Consider the following 16492-nt stretch of genomic DNA (forward strand, 5'->3'; position numbering starts at 1 on the left):
ACAAACAGACATTAACCCCTCAGTGACTGGAGAAAATATTGTAGTTTATTTGAAAATATTAAAATATTATACAGTGTTAACACATGGCTAGGAAGTTTCTACCCATTGCAAAATAATAATAATATATAATAAAAAAACAGACACAAAAACTAGCTTTGTTGATAAAAGTGCTTTTAATATAGCTATTTAAACACACCAAAGGCAGCACATTTAGTAAAAAATAAATAAAATAATAGTGTGTAAATTCGACAGACATAACTATTATCAAAACACATCATAAACTATTAAGTATTAAATTAAGACAAAACACATATACAAACACCAAAGCCATATATTAGCACTGTTTTTTATCTTCCCAAAGAAAACAGGTGAAAAGCCCTAAATTGTCCTTTGCAATACGTTTCTGAATCCCATTAATCACGAGAAGAATTCACAGCCTTCACTGTCCTGTTGTTTATGAAGTCGGTTTTCCTGTAACCAGCCTGCCATAGATTAAAAAACAGATGACAAGAAAGAGTGAATATGTAATAATGACATGTAAACCAAAATCTGAAACACTAACATGTGAATTCATTTTTTTAGCACTTTATAGATAAGTTGTTATCAACCAGGAGCCCAGGGGCCTCAGAAAACTTTCAAGGGAATTTATATATACATATAGAAATGGCTCATTCTAATGTAATAAAATGATAGTATACATTATCTGGAGCCATATTCACAAAACATCTAAGGGCGAAAAGTAGCTTGCCAAGTAACTTGCCAATTTAGGAGAACCTCTTAAAAATAATGGGTGTGTCAGTCAACATTTTAAGACTCCTAAATTTTTGCTCTTAGAGCATTTTACTAACCATTTTAGTCAATCATCAATGAAACGCTAGGAGTAGCCAAAAGGACTCCCAAGTCACTAAGACCAAATCCCAAACAATCCGAATGGCTGTTGCAGCAATCCGCCTAAATACACTGTACAACATTGAGGCTATAGTGATAATTAATGTATCTTTCATTTAAAAAAATAAATAAATAATAATGTCAGATTACCTGTGGTAGTTGTTTTTACAATTACAAATGATTGAATAAAGTAAAACAATAAGCATATTTGACGTGCTGTCCGAAGCGATCGAGGGCTCCGAGCTCGGAATTTAGCCCAAACCCAAAGTTAAATGCATTAATTTCTTCATTGTAAACACTGATATTTTGAGTAGCTGCCCTAAATGGATATTTGACAGCCTGTTATATTGTAGTTCATGTATTTGCCCCAAAATGTAAAGAATAACACTTTATTACTTCATGGACACTGTGTGATGTAAACATTTAGTAATCTCACCTTCTTGAAACTGCTATGCAGCTCTGAATGTCTCCATAGGGTATGCAGTAAAACACAGGCTGCTTGACCTGCCCGTGTAGGTCCAAACCTATAGTTAGTTGAAAATGAAATGCATAAATTAAGTAAGTCATATAAATTAACATACAGGACTTTTATTGTGTTTTATTACATCTCTGATAATGAAACTGTACCCGTTGTCTTTGGTGCTGATGCTGATGATCTTGGGTAATGCTCCTTGGTTTATGATGGCAGTGGTGTTCGATACAGACACATGGCTCAGATTGATGAGGGTGTGACATATCGCCACAGTGACGTCTATTGGCTGCTCTACGCTTCGGTCAGAGTTTGGCAGGATGGCAACCAGCTCCGGCAGCACCTGTTTAACTGTAGAGATGTTCATTCGCTTTTTTCCAATGAAAAAACTGGCATGTGGTGTTTGCATATATCGGTATACAACTGCAGCTCACCAATATCAGCATGCAGTTCTCGGTAGCGAGAGATGTTTTTTAGCAGTGACACAGATATTCTGATCTCTTCCTTCTCTCCTTCTTGAAGTAGCTTCTTCACCTGAGATAGGCCTCCCTCCTTGTGCACGATGAAGTGTGCGATGGCCTGGGACATCTAATGGGGATACAAAGTCATTTGAAAAAGTTAGTTCACCCAAAAATTAACATTCTGTCATCAATTACTCACTCTCATGTCGTTCCAAACCTGTAAGACTTTTGCTCATCTTTGGAACACAGCTAAGAATGTTAAGAAGCTGCACTAAACGGATCTTTGAACACCTGTTATAATGTAGTTTATGTTTATTTATTTGCCCCAAAATGTCGAGAAAAACACTTTATTACTTCATGGACACTGTGTGATGCAAACATTTAGTAATCTCACCTTCTTGAAGTAAAATACAGGCAGCTTGGCCTGCCCGTGTGGATGTTTTTAATGAAATCTGAGCGTTTTCTGTCCCTCCATTGAAAGTCTATTCACCAAAAACTCTCATGTTTCAAAAAGCTCATTGAGATTGTAAAAGCGAGAGACATGGAGTCTCTAGACATATCATCTCTAATTCATCAGCCTATGTCTGTTTACCCACCCCTAACTGATAAACACTTATTATCATGTTAGATGCTTTATTTTAAATTTCTTCTTTTTATTAAAAATAAACGTCTTTTCGATCTTTTATGCGATGGGAAAAGGGAGTAGAGCGAATTCGGCAAAAAGGTTGGATTCAAACCAGGACGATTTGCGCCAAAACTGCATAACCAGACGTGTTTGCCAATCAAAGTTTATATGTTAATATAAGCCTTAATTAAATCTTTTGATCATATCAAAAGTGATCGCGTCTCTTCTGAAGACTTTCATTAAACCGCTCGATTCCTATGGATTTATTATATGATCTCTTTATGAACGTTTTAAAATTTATTTTACCGGTAACATATTTTTTTGCAGTAACGAAAGTACAAAATACTGGGTGTACTCCATACCCACTGATAGACTCAAACGCACACGTTTGTGTTTGTTTGAGTGTCAAAGATTTCTGTTTAGTAGAACGTTTTTACATTGAGCATACTGAGCACTGAGGCCTATCATAATTATATTTACTGAGTGCATGAACGCACTCAGAGATGGTCCACCCAAAAATGAAAATTGTGTCATTATCAAGTTGTTCCACATCTGTATTAATTTATTTCTTCTGCTAAATACAAAAGAAGATATTTTGAAGAATATGATTAATGGGCCCCATTGCCTTCCATAGTATATTTTTTCAATACTATGAAAATCACTGGGGTCCATTAACTGTTTGGATACCAACATTCTTCAAAATATCTTCTTTTCTGTTCAACAGAAGAAATAAATTAAGACAAAGGATGAGTAAATGATGACGGAATTTTCATTTTTGTTGACCTATCCCTTTAAGTTAGTCAGAATCCACCTAAAGGGTGTTTACACAAAAATGAAATTCTGAAACTCATTTAAATGAGTAATGGACAAGACAAAATGGGACAAAGTACTTAAACGTTTTTGCTCTGGTACCAAAATAATTTCAATGCAATTCTTTCAGATTTCATTAAAAAATATCTTCATTTGTGAAAATGTACAAAAGTCTTGGAAAGCGACATGAAAGTGAGTAATTGATGAAAGATTTAAATGTTTTGGGGGGGTGAACAAACTCTTTAAAACCCTTTAATTCTAAGCCTGAATGTATTTGTAGTCAATGCTGATTATAGTTGTTTTAATGAAGTTGATTTCCAGATCATACCTCTCCAGAACAAGCTGTGAGGTTCTGCAACGCTCCAATGGACGCCTCTTTTGTGTGTTGGTTTTTGCTGACGGCAATGAGAGAGAGATACATGCGTACGGTGATGGCGCTCCAGAGCCACTCCACACCATGAGGACTGCCCTTCTCCTCGAGCAGGGGATAGTCTATATCTGCATCCTGTGCCACAACATATGATGCCACATATTAAGGTCAATTTGCTTTTCTACACCACTACCTTTGCATTAGGGAGGGGTATTTTGGCCAGTCTTACACTCAATATACAGTATACATTTTGATTACTCAAGACAAAAAAAAAATCAAGTGACATTTATACTAATTAATTGCATTATCAAGTAATTTATTAATTAATCAACCGAAATATATATATAAAAAAATGATATCTAAGTTGTAATACTAACCTCCTCAGAGATTTTGGGACTGTTGAGAATGAAACAGCCGGGGTTGCTAGTTTCAGCATTGTGGTTCTGTTTGGGCTGTTCAATCACCGGGGAATCCACACGAGGAACCTCACAATCAAACCGATAAGAAAGGTTGTGCAGGATGCACACACAGTTTTCTGTGGCCTGGAAAAGAACAATTTGTGATTATGTTGGAATTATCATTCGGGATAACATTAGGACGGTCACATGCTGATGCCTTCATTTGTGTCACAATGTGAGTGTTTAGAATGAGACATTTTAGTAAATGTGTTCTGAAAGAACTAAAAAGATTTCATAGTATAGAGCTCTTTCATCTTCAAAGATCAAGTACATTTTTATTCCGTGTGATATGACCCCTTTAATTATTAGACATAAATGAAAGCTGCAGGGTTGCTGTTGATAAAGATTTAATCTGAGTACCTTTTCATCAGCTTTGTAGTCTGCAATGGTACCACGTATATAATAGATGATGGACTCAATGAGACCCTCACAGTCCCGCATGGCTTTACGTCCATCTGGACCGGCTGAACTCAAATTTCTATACAAAAAAGTTATATTTATTATTTAATAACACTTTTTTAATGGAAAAATGCAATGCAAAGTGCAATGTTCTGAAGTAAATATAAGAATGTAGAAGAAGGCTGTTTGGGCCGCTTGCGTGGGTTGCCTTCCTCCCCCCATGTCTTTTAATTTTTTCATAATGAAATAGCCAGATAAATAAAGGCTTTTTAATGGTTTGATGAAGTGCCTTGGATTTGCTCCTTTGTTCTACATTGATTTCAATTCCCGATCCCAAAGAGCACCTTTTAACATCTCATTCAACTCCCTGAGCACACCAGACTTTTTTGCCTTTCCGTAAATATAAGAATATCTAAACTAGTTTACAAGAAAGGGTCAGACTTCTTTTCTACAGTTTTTTCTGTGACGACAAAGCTGTTTTTTGCCATTACTCCATTCTTCAGTGTCACATGATCCTTCATTCTAATATACTGATTTTGAGAACAAGAAACTTTTTTTTTAATCAATGTCGAAAAAAGTTGTGCTGCATAATATTTTTGTAGAACCATAATACATTTTTTTTCCAACTTCTTTGATATATAGAAAGTTAAAAGAACATAATTTATTTCTTGACTGTGCTTTTAATCAATTTAACGCATCCTTGCTGGATAAAAAATTACTGACTCCACACCTTTTAATGGCAGTGCCAAACACACTTAAAATTGGTTCATTTATAATACAGAACTTAACTCGGGCTGTACTAGCACTATCAAGAACAGATAAATCTGCTCAATTTTCAACCTTTTGTATCTTATATTTCAGCCGGTAATACCTAAGGCAGCCAGTAGCATTGTAGAAAATTTCAGGATCGGCGAGGAGCTCCAACTTGGGGTTTTCCCCTTCAGAAATGCCTGAGCAGGGCACCAGCACACTGTCTGTGAGAGGTTTGACCGCTTCTCTAGCGAGCTGCTCTTTCAGAAGGTCATGAGAAGACAGATTCCACAGCAGCCCTGGAGAGAGAATAACATCTGCAAGATTAACGGGAGGGTAGATGTCACACTTTCAAGATCTGGTTGTTCTCAAGATCTGAAGTTTTAGCAAGATCAGTTAAAGTGAAGTCAAGTTTGGCTGCAAAATGAAATATATATATGGTACAAAGCTAAAATGTGTGGAATGGCTCCCTTACCAGTGAGCTGCCGTCGGGTCTCGATGTCTCGGTTCTTCTTGAGCAGTCTAAGGATCGCTGGAAGCCCCTCACAGTCTTTGACTTCCATTTTGTTTTCATTGTTTTCGAAAACAATATTTCGGAGTGCGCTGACGGCAGCCCGCTGGAGCTCCTCGCTCTCATTCTGCATGAGCGTCAGCAGCTTTGGGATGCCTTTAAGGTAAAGTACCTGAGCAGATGGAACATGACAAAATAAGAAACCTCAAAATTTAAATGGGTCATATTTTACACTTTTGTAGCATTTTATTTTTTCACCCAAAAATGAAAATTCGGCTATTTACTCACCCTCAAGTTTTATGTATGAATTTCTTTCTGCTGCTGAACACAAAAAAAGAAGAATGTTGGTAGTTGACATAGATTTTTTTTGGTTATATTCCCAAATCATTGGAGTTCAGCAGAAGAGATTTCAATCAGGTTTGGAACAACTTGAGGGTGAATAAATGATGGCTGAATTTTCATTTTTGTGTGAACTATCCCTTTAAGTCCCCTTAAAGGTTCATGCACAAGGTTAATGCACCAAACCAGCAATACATGACATTTAGAATTAAACAGCTTGTTTTTGCTACTTTACTGTGCTACTGTGCTGCTTAATATTTTTGTGGAAACCTTGATGTTTTTTCAGGATTTTTTTGCAGGGTAGTATTTTAAAATTGAAAGCTTTTGTGAAATTATAAATGTCTTTACTGTCACATTAATTTAATGCATCATTGCAAAAACGTTTGAATGGTAATGCATGTAATTGACCTTTAATGTTTGGTTAACCTCTGCATGCAGGTGCAGTTCATACTATCTTTCAGGAGAGGTGAAGTTGCTGAGTACTGAATTACTGTTGCTATATAAACATGGGTGGTCCTGTGTGTATGTGCTAACGGTTGTAATGTCACAACATGACAAGTCAGAATAAATTGCAGGTACGTGGATAGGGGAGGAAGTTTTGTGATTAACATTATAGTTAAGCTACATACAGTACAGTTCATTACATGAAACTCCATTTTAAAAAGAGAAAAGAAAATCCAATTTAAAAGTAGCATTTAAAATATTTTATATTAATATATATTTCAGACTTTTAATATGGGCTATTCTTGGATTCAAATGGAATGTAGGCCCCTGGAGGATCCTTTAGGCCTGGAGGCCTAAAGGATTCAACAGTGATAGTTCATGAATTGCCTAGCTTTTATCTTAAGCCACTAGACTACACTAGCCTTTTAATAAGAACCGTCCTTTTGATGTTTGTCGTAATGTTTTAAAGTCTATAAAGGTCAGGTACTATGAAATATCAACAGCAGAAAAATAACTCTACAAAGACAATGAAACACTGCTGTCATCTTAATAACTTACTGTCTCTAAGCATTGTAAACCACACTAAATACTTTCCTCTCACTTTCTTCCACACCCATTCTCCTCTTAATTAAAGTGCCACCTCACAATGTAGTATTATGACTCGTTTTTTTCCGAGTAGTTTGTTATCATTGCAACCGTTGAGGCTAGACTTTGAGCGCGATATATCATTATCATCTTTTGGGTGAATCATAGCACCATGTGCCATTCTAGAGTAAAGTATCACTTACCTTTTTCTTGGCATCAGGACTGTTAAAGCACTGGTTCTGTATGAAGTTTGCTGCGGTGATTTGTGCTTCCATATTATCTTGTTCCAGGAGATTTACAGCCTTTTTTAGTGTGATCTCTGTACCTAGTTCACCTTGTCTGCCTTTCCTTTAACACACAGACATAATACAGAAATACAGTGTTCATTCCATCTAAAATAGTTCAGACAGCTTTTGCAAGTTTTAGCCAATTTATAAGCTAACATTTGTTTCAAGGTAATTACTATTAAACTAACAATATAAATCTATTTATCATTAAAAAAAAGAAAAAAAAAGATATAGCATATATTTTTAATGAATAATATACTAATTTACCTTAATGTAAGTTTATTTTAAAATCTATTTTATATATATTAAATGCATTTTTATAAATATATATATATATATATATATATATATATATATATATATATATATATATATATATAATTAAAATACTAAAAGTATATCATTTATTATAAAATACTAAAAATATAAACTTATTCTATATTACTAATTGTTAATTACTAATAAGAAACTACATTAATCTCTCTGTGATATTAAAATAACAAAAATACATCTCAATACTCAATAACACTGTAAAAACAAAATGGGTCTTTAAGTAGCTAAAATGTATCAACTACTGGCTTACTTTGCTGACATCGTCATTGCATGTTGCTTGACCTCCATCTTTTCTATCCTCACTAAACTTCCTGACTGCTCCTCCATGCTGATCAGTGAGCAAGATTGGGAGGGTCGTCTTCCTGCAACAAACTCCAGGCTCGGCTTCCGTAAGCGGCTCTGCCAGGACACGTTCTCTGATTGTTCGTAAGCACTGAAACCCCCCTCGCTGGGCTTGCAGAGGGTCCTCTGAAGGGTGTGTTTCTCTAACTCCATCCTGTTCCTCTCTGCAGGAGCGTTGTATGGGGTGTTAGGTAAAAACACGTCATCTGTATCATCTATGTGATTGTTCTCATACACAGAGTTACTGTGGGGCTGAGTGACAGCCGACAGGCCGCTAATGTGCAAACTCGGGTTTCCCAGAACCTCAGAGCGGGCGTAACGTAGAGGCTGATTGTTCATATGGAAATTGTTGGCTGTAGGAGCCGAAGGAAGAGTCAGAGAATTGGACCCCCAGCATAAACCCGCTCTTTTGGTGGTGTATCGAAAGCTTCCATAGCCTCTGTGAAATCGAGGTGGCTCGGCACTTGACCGCTGAGATTGATCAAACATCCGCAACGACCTTGTAGCTTCATGACTGCTGGAGATCATCCGCTGCAAAGTATAGTGTGTGTTATTATCTCAAGTGAATTTAGAGATATAAAAGGAATAGTTCACCCAAAAGCCATGGACATTATTGGACACAAAACTATCATACAGCTTTAGATGAGTCCACAAGTTGTATGAACTACTTTTATACTCCTAAAAAGGGATAGTTCACCCAAAAATTTAAATTGCCCCTTGATTTACTCACCCTTAAGCCAGGTCTGTATGACATTCTTCTTTCAAATGAATACAATCATGAATACAAAAAATGTCATGGTTCTTCCAAGCATTATAATGGCAGTTCCAGAGGTGTTGAATAAAGGCCTTCTGAAGCGAATTGAGGGGTTTGTGTAAGAAAAATATCCATGTTTAAATTTTTATAAAGTAAAAAGCCTTCTGTATTCAACTTATGAAGAAAGTGTAGTTCTCGCGAAATACTTACGCTACATCTGACGTCATATGTCGTGCCAGCTACGCTTATGTAAATCATGGGGTAATTTTTTTTGGGTGACCTAATACCTTTAAGGTGATTTGGGGCACAAAAAAAAAGTTAAAAAAAAATAAAGCTTGACAGCCCTGCATGGACTACATGATGACATTTTTAAGTGAACTATTGCTTACAGAATACATTTATCCCACAGGAAAATTGTTTTTACCTTCATGTATAGATTTCCTACAGATGAACTACTCGAAATATGACAGCCGGACAGACTGTCTAACAGTGATGAATCTGCAACGCCCAAACCACACACAACTGAATTACATACAATGCAATATAATGGAAAACATATTCCTCATGCTCACTCACAAATCCTACTAAATAGGTTTGAATGAGTGAGTTCTGACAAAACTAAGGTAGGGTTCACATTTCTCAACTATCAAAAAGGTAGGCTACCAGATTTGGACATTATTCTCTTGCATAGTTATTATATTATAATATATTTGAAGAATTACTATGTAAATGTTATGATATATGAAAACAATACATAATTACTTGGTACCACATCAAAGGCACGTAGATACCACAGTAACACGGTACACCACAGCACTTTTTGTACGATAAAAGGTTATCACTTTATTTTACAGTCCTGTTTCGCATTAACATACTTGCACTTATTGTTGTAATGACACTAACTACCAGCTAGTAGCCTAGTTTGTAGTTTGATACAGTACTTTTGTGGGTAAGTCTACACTGTAAGTACATTTGAAGTGCACGCAAAATATAGTGCAACTATAAAATCTAATTAAAATTGAAAGAATAAATCAATATTCGTTTGTATCTTATTTTAAACACAAATGAAATGTAATTAAAAATTAAAGGACAGTTGAGAACAAAGGACCGATGAAAGCAGACCATATGACATCCTGTAGCTATTTCTGGAGACATGAAATGTAGCCTACACACCTGTATTCCTATTCCAAACCTAAACACTGATTATATTCGCATAGTTTGTTTAATACACTGCGGTTTCATTCCACATACCTGGCAGTTTTGGTTTCTTTCTTTTCCGAGAAAGAGTGAGCTGCACTTGTTGCTGTAGTCTGTTCAGCCGGTGCGTGTCCGCGAGAGTTAATTTATCCGCCTGCGGTAAAGCTAAAGAAGAGTCCTCCGAGTGAAAAACGGCCTGAGCGGGCAACACAGACCGCATAAAGTCTGCCTCCTCCGCCATCGGATCAGATGGAGTTGTGTATTAAGCGTCAGGTGTTTGAGTCTCTGTTGGGCGTGTAGAAAAGCGCTGTCCCTTGTTCTTTGTGTACAGGGTGTGGTTTAAACATGCGTCACCTCACTCACACAGATCGTGTTTCTGCATATTCACTGGCTGAACACCTGCGTTTGTGGAGGTTGGTGAAGGTTTCCTCTGCGGACAGACTGGACTGGTTGGCAGTTAAGTCAGTGTGTGTAGTCACCGCTATTCAATGTAGCCTAAATAAACAACAACAACAAAAACAAATCGGACGGACCCCCATCATATGCGATGGCCCCTCCCACAGCAGACGTCACACTTGAAAGTTTTGTAAAACACTGTACCATGGTAACAATTTCTGTCAATATGCAACAGGGATTTAGGAGTGCAATATCAACAATTGGCGACAGATCAGTTGTTCTCAACTAGGGGTCACTCAGAGCCCATATATTGGGAGCCTCAAAATTAATTAAAATGATTTAAAATAAGGTAATACAAGCTTTAAAAATAAAGTTCTTCTTGTCAGATTACCTTATTATTCTTGTGGTATCAATATTTAGAGTTTCAGGTGAATAGGGGGGAGACCGGGGGCAATTGTAACACATTTGGGTCATGTTGTCATTGCTCAAAAACCTTTTGAAATATTTGGATAAAAATGTTATGCTGGTAACTTGTATCTATGTTCTACTTGTTAACATTCACCATTTTGTTTTACAAGCAATGTTAGAGTCACAATATTGATTGAAACATTAGAAGTCAAATGTTACATCTGCCCCCACATGCGGGGGCAATTGTAACAACACATGCAATACCTTTGTATAAATACCAAGGACCCCAATACACTTCAAAGAATATAGATATAATTTAAACTATTTAAAATCAATTACAATATGGACAGTGACACTTCCCATACTATTTTCATTGGTCTGAACAGCATGCTGTAAACAAAGAGTGTACAGGGCCTACACCCTACAGTAAAATGGATCCAGATTAAGAGGCAAAATCTTTAACCTCTGTACTATGCTACTAAATATATTGATAACACAGTATACATAGTTTAATAGGGTATAGTTAATTTGTAGGCTATACATAAATATTAAACTGAACAGAAAAAACTTTTCACATTATTACATTATTATTACGACATTAGAAAAAAAACAATCATCTATTTTCTATATTGAATTTCCATGGTAGGCTTGAAAATAATAGTAAATATGTTGATCTTACATCAATGTGGCAGTATTTAAATACATAGATATTGAAGAATTAAAAAGCATTAAAATTTGCTCTTGGTGGGATTTGAACCCCGGTCCCAACACTGTAAAAAAAAATTGTTGGTTTTTGTTGGTTTAACTTAAAAAAGTAAGTAACCTGGTTGCCTTAATTTTTTGAGTTCATTGAAATTGAAAATTTGAGTTGATACAATGAAGGAAATTTGTTTAATAAATAGAAACTCAAAATATATTTGTATCTGAACCACATAAAACATTTAATAAATCATGAAAATAGCACTATTTGGCATGTTTCACTGCGTCATCAGAAATAAAACACACACAATTACCCAATATGCTTACAAAATCTTTTAATAATATTTTAATAAAGGTTGTCGAATCTCAAAAAGTGTTCATTGTATTAACTCAAAATTTTAATTTCAATGAACTCAAAATTTTAAGGCAACCAAGTAACTTTTTTCTAAATATTTTTTTACAGTGCAGATTGAGAGGCACTCAAAGACTATAAACCACTGGTCTGCTACTACAATACAATATTTGGAGATGTATGACATAGATATTTAAAAACTGAAGTTTTTACTTTACCCTGAACCATATTGAATTCATTCCTAATCTCCATCATTGTATTCACTCATTTTTTTAAATTTCAATGACCTAAAAAAACAAGCAACAATGTTACTTACTTTTTTAAGTTAAACCAACAAGCTTTTGTTTTAGTGAACTAGAAAACAGATAGATCCACGATAAATTACGTTACATACAAACAAATGCAGAGGCAGTAATACATCAGTTTAACCAACAGAGGGTGTTATTGTAATATGCTATATAATATATCATGAATATTTTGACAAATCATATAATACCGAGCAGATTTATGTAGAATGAGCAGGATATTTAAAATGTGTATCGCACTGAAGTAATGCATAATAAAAAAAATCAGTAAACGCTAGTGTTGTTTTATCAATCCTACTAGGCACATTTCAAATAGTTATTGAAATATGATAATATTTGACTTGGATATGTAAAAACTAGTACTGTCAATCGATTAACTTTGATCACACAGAAATTTAATCACATAATATTCTGTATCATGCACATTAAAAACTAGTAAAATATTTGTATATTCTAATACATAATTTCACATTGATAAAGATGCGTAAACAGTCAGTAATAAAACAAGAACAAAGAAACAAACAAGTGATAGCACAAATAAATTCAATGGAACAAAGATAAACTGATTTAGGTGTTTCGAATAGGTTTAACTTTAGTATTCAGGTAAGAAATACAGATATTTAATAAAATAATCAAATGTAAAATATCACTTCATCTTTATCACTGTATAAATTAAAGTTAATCAGTCAAGAGCCCTGAGTGATTTTCTCTGTCTTTTGTTCTTTGATTAACTTTAATGGCACAGACTGCATAGGGATGGAGAGAACGACACCTCTGGGCTGGCCAATGCAGGAACCTCTGGAGCAGCGGTTGGCTGACTGTAATGTAGTTTCATTATGATGATGATGTGAAAGGGCATTTTGGGACGGGTGTTACCAATGCTTACCATCCCCGCAAAATGTGGAGGGATCAGGGAAACTCTGTAAACCAAAAAAGGAGAATTTAATTCAGTCCAATTCGCTGGCTTTGGTCTTGCTCCAGAAAACGCTGAATCAGATGACAGCATTTATGCAGAACGATGTGAGAAAGAGGGAGACGAGAGAGTTGAACTTTACAATTGATGTCTTTGTAATAATCTATCAAATTTGACTGGTATAAACTTTTCAGATGTTACTTTTCCCGCCTTTTTTCTTTGTTCTGTTTTGAAAAGTACAATCGGTCTTCTTTGTTGTGATGGATGTCATCTTACCATCTGACAAGCCGAGCTGAAACCATTCGCCCAGCCCCAGACCAATCGGCAGCAGGTCCTTGGTTTTCAACACACCATTGCGAATGATAGCACTCTAAGCGACCATACAGTAGCAGGCTTCCCTTGGTACCATGCCCTCCATTCTGTACTCAAGGGTCTGAAGGGAAAGCTTTAAAATAGTGGGATATGGATGACCTTGTCCCTATAGTTTAAGTCCTAAGCAGGTTTGATACATATAATACATACCACAGAAGTCATAGCCAGACTCTCTCAGCAGATCCCCACACCAATCAGCTTGACTTGAAAGGTTTCTGGGTTGATGAGCAGGTTGTTCATCTTAATGTTACGGTAAAACACTCAGTGACAGCGCATGTCAGTGGCATATATTGCCTCCAATATGACAAGTCCAGAAACGGCCTCATTGAGGGAACCTCCACAGCACTGGGCATACTCAGGTTTTCACACTGCAAGGGATGTTCCAAGACCATGATATAGTAGACAGTCCAGCAGCTTAATGATCTGAGGAACTTTAGGATCCTGACCCAGAATAATAGCCCGACAGTAATGGAAGAGGTGCCGGATGACCAGGCTAAGAGAGAACATTTTAGGACTGTTAGACCGAGCTGCTTTCTCAAATAAAGATTTAGTCCCGTCTTGGACAAATAGTTGACAATGTAAAACTGTGACAAATGTTGACGCATACCAATTCCTTCTGCTTTCTGGACATTTGTATTGCCACCTGTTCAACACAACGAGAAAGTGGACTTGAGAGTGAAATAAAATAAATTGCTTAAATCTTAAAACCATTTGCATTCTCAAGCCACCAAACAATGTTTGCCATGCAAATGAATGGCCAGAACACATTAAAAGTTTTCTACTTTAGCTGAAAATGGTTTCTGGCACTAAAGTGTGGCCACAATTTTGAATTCACAAAATAAATAATTAATGATTTTTTACAATGGAATTTAATCAATCAAACAAACACTTACTTTAGCTGGACAATAACTTTTTCAGAGCTGCCAAACAGTCACACTTACAGTAGTGGCCAAAAGTAATGTCCGGCCTAGGAATATTGTCATTTTCACCCTTTATTCAAATATATAACAAATCTGTTAAAGGTTTTGCAATTATAAGGCATAGTTGTGCTTTGAGTCGATTGTTTTATTTGTGATAATGCAATGAAACATGCCAAATTGTGCGGAAATAATTTTTTGTCAGGCTTTCATAGAAAGAAATGACAAGCAGATGCAAAAACAAGAGAGAACATAGTCAAATAAAACCTGTAGCTGTAGTTTGCCTGTTTTGCCAAATATTTTTTGTGTAATTTAAAAAAATGATAATAATAAAAATAAAAAATCCTCAATTTTCTCATATGTTGATGGTTCGAATCGAACTTTTAGGGTCACTAATAACCCTCTGGACATCACTTTTGGCCACTAGTGCACATTCCACTAGGCTAGGTGGCAAAGTCCAGCTAGGGGGACTCAATACACTTTATAAATAAATAAATAATACAATAAAATTACAATTAAAATGCTAATATATGCCTACACAACATTTCATCCTCTGGCAAGAAATCTGAAACTTTACAAGAACTGTTACCACCTCTCACTAAAAAAAAAAAAATCAGCTTTTTTCAACTCAATATTTATCATTTAAAACAGTAGTAGGCTAAGTTATGCTGTTTTGCAATATATAATCACGTAGAACTAATTAATCTTTTTTTCAGGAATGTATTAAAACACTAGATATATGAGCAAATAAAATATTTTTCATGAATACTCTGATGCTAGCCTATAATAAAAATATTTGATGTGAAAACGCGATATAGGCTACATGAAAAATATATTTATTTTTGCTGCTGATCATAACACTGAAAAGGTAGTGCGTACATCACTGCACACTCTCTTTTAGACAAATAATTGTGGTCAAACATTTGAAAGGACTTGATTGGCTGTGTGTGATCAGCTGAAGCGGTGCGTCAGTGCGCGAGCGAGCACAGGAGTGAGCTCGTGAAAGCAGATACAACTCGAAGACACGGCAGCAAACGCTCTTCAAACCAAATTAGATCGCCACAGACTGTTTTCTGAAGCTTACTGCACGAAATAAAAGCTATTAGCCTTTATTACAACCTCGCTTTGGTTCATTTCATTTGCTCGGGGACGCTAGATATGGAGCTGGTTGGGTCTGTAACGTTATAACAAACGCGGACAAAGCGGATCAGCTCGAGCCGAGATGAGCGCGACTATGAGCGGCTCTGGGTCAGCGCCCTGTCGCTTCGCACATTACTTCATCGTATGCGGAATAGACAACGAAACGGGTCTAGAGCCCGATGCTTTGGCAGGTAAGACTGAGTTATTGCGTTTTATAAATTGTAGCGTGAAACACAGGAGTCAAAATGTATAATAAACACGAGCTGACGTGCACTGATTTCTTATGAGCCCTGCTTGAATCACATAAGCCACCTGATATTAGGACATGTATATGCATTTAATGTTTTAATATGCTTGGCTGGGAATAACAGACTTGAATTTGACATGGGAGTGAGACCTTAAGAAATTGTGTAGCCTCACTGATTTTTGAAACATGCTACAAAAGTATAGGTTTCAGTGCATTGTTGTGGATTAATCTCTTTATCATATAGTTGAGGTTTTCACAAAATATGATTAATTGCATACGAATAACACTCAAGTCACCATACCAAGATACAAATATGAGTCAGCAGACATCTTTATAAAAACAATGTGTTATATATTGAATTGAACACAGTCAGTCAGACATGAGATAAATGGGGTCTAACTGTATTTTTGCATATGTATTAAAGTAGCCATTTTGTTTTCCTGATGTTGCTAATGATCAGGAAAAGTAGGCTACCTTAAAATCCCAAAAATTGTCTTTACGCTTTGTGTGATGGAGTTGACTTATGATGGTTTTGAGAGAAAACATGATCAGTGGAATTACTTACAAATATGAATTTAACATAGCATCTGACTAAAGTCTGTGTAACCCTATTAAACCTATATATATATATATATATATATATATATATATATATATATATATATATATATATATATATATATATATATATATATATATATAGATGAAATCAGATCCTACA

At 35.7% G+C, this 16492-nt stretch overlaps 2 protein-coding genes across 5 annotated transcripts in view; one reads left to right on the plus strand and one right to left on the minus strand.

The window, feature by feature from the left end:
• Positions 1 to 169: 169 nt before the first annotated feature.
• pkp2 (plakophilin 2) lies at positions 170 to 10493 on the minus strand. The gene is made up of 13 exons (XM_067427106.1): positions 10077 to 10493; positions 9250 to 9323; positions 7980 to 8602; positions 7313 to 7457; positions 5706 to 5913; positions 5352 to 5529; positions 4442 to 4559; positions 4001 to 4165; positions 3582 to 3758; positions 1792 to 1945; positions 1516 to 1708; positions 1325 to 1412; positions 170 to 482 (listed from the first exon to the last, which is right to left on the minus strand). Exons 1-13 carry the CDS (start codon positions 10261 to 10263, stop codon positions 414 to 416), a joined length of 2379 nt encoding a protein of 792 aa, XP_067283207.1. The 5' UTR covers positions 10264 to 10493; the 3' UTR covers positions 170 to 413.
• A 4862-nt stretch (positions 10494 to 15355) lies between these two features.
• Positions 15356 to 16492, plus strand: part of dennd5b (DENN/MADD domain containing 5B) — a 49635-nt gene continuing 48498 nt past the window's right edge. For all 4 annotated transcript variants that reach the window (XM_067428154.1, XM_067428155.1, XM_067428156.1 and 1 more), the window contains exon 1: positions 15356 to 15715. In XM_067428154.1, the coding sequence (XP_067284255.1) occupies positions 15607 to 15715 (109 nt within the window). In that variant the 5' untranslated portion in view covers positions 15356 to 15606. The remainder of the gene's footprint in view (positions 15716 to 16492) is intronic.

Source organism: Pseudorasbora parva, chromosome 20 (genome assembly GCF_024679245.1).
Source record: "Pseudorasbora parva isolate DD20220531a chromosome 20, ASM2467924v1, whole genome shotgun sequence".
NCBI lineage: Eukaryota > Metazoa > Chordata > Actinopteri > Cypriniformes > Gobionidae > Pseudorasbora > Pseudorasbora parva.

Coding starts and splice junctions, on each gene's coding strand:
- pkp2 (XM_067427106.1), bottom strand. CDS start 10,263: ATGGCGGAGGAGGCAGACTTTATGCGGTCTGTGTTGCCCGCTCAGGCC. Junction 9,324..10,076: donor AAAGAAACCAAAACTGCCAG/GTATGTGGAATG, acceptor TGGGCGTTGCAG/ATTCATCACTGTTAGACAGT. Junction 4,166..4,441: donor ACTACAAAGCTGATGAAAAG/GTACTCAGATTA, acceptor GTTCTTTTCCAG/GCCACAGAAAACTGTGTGTG.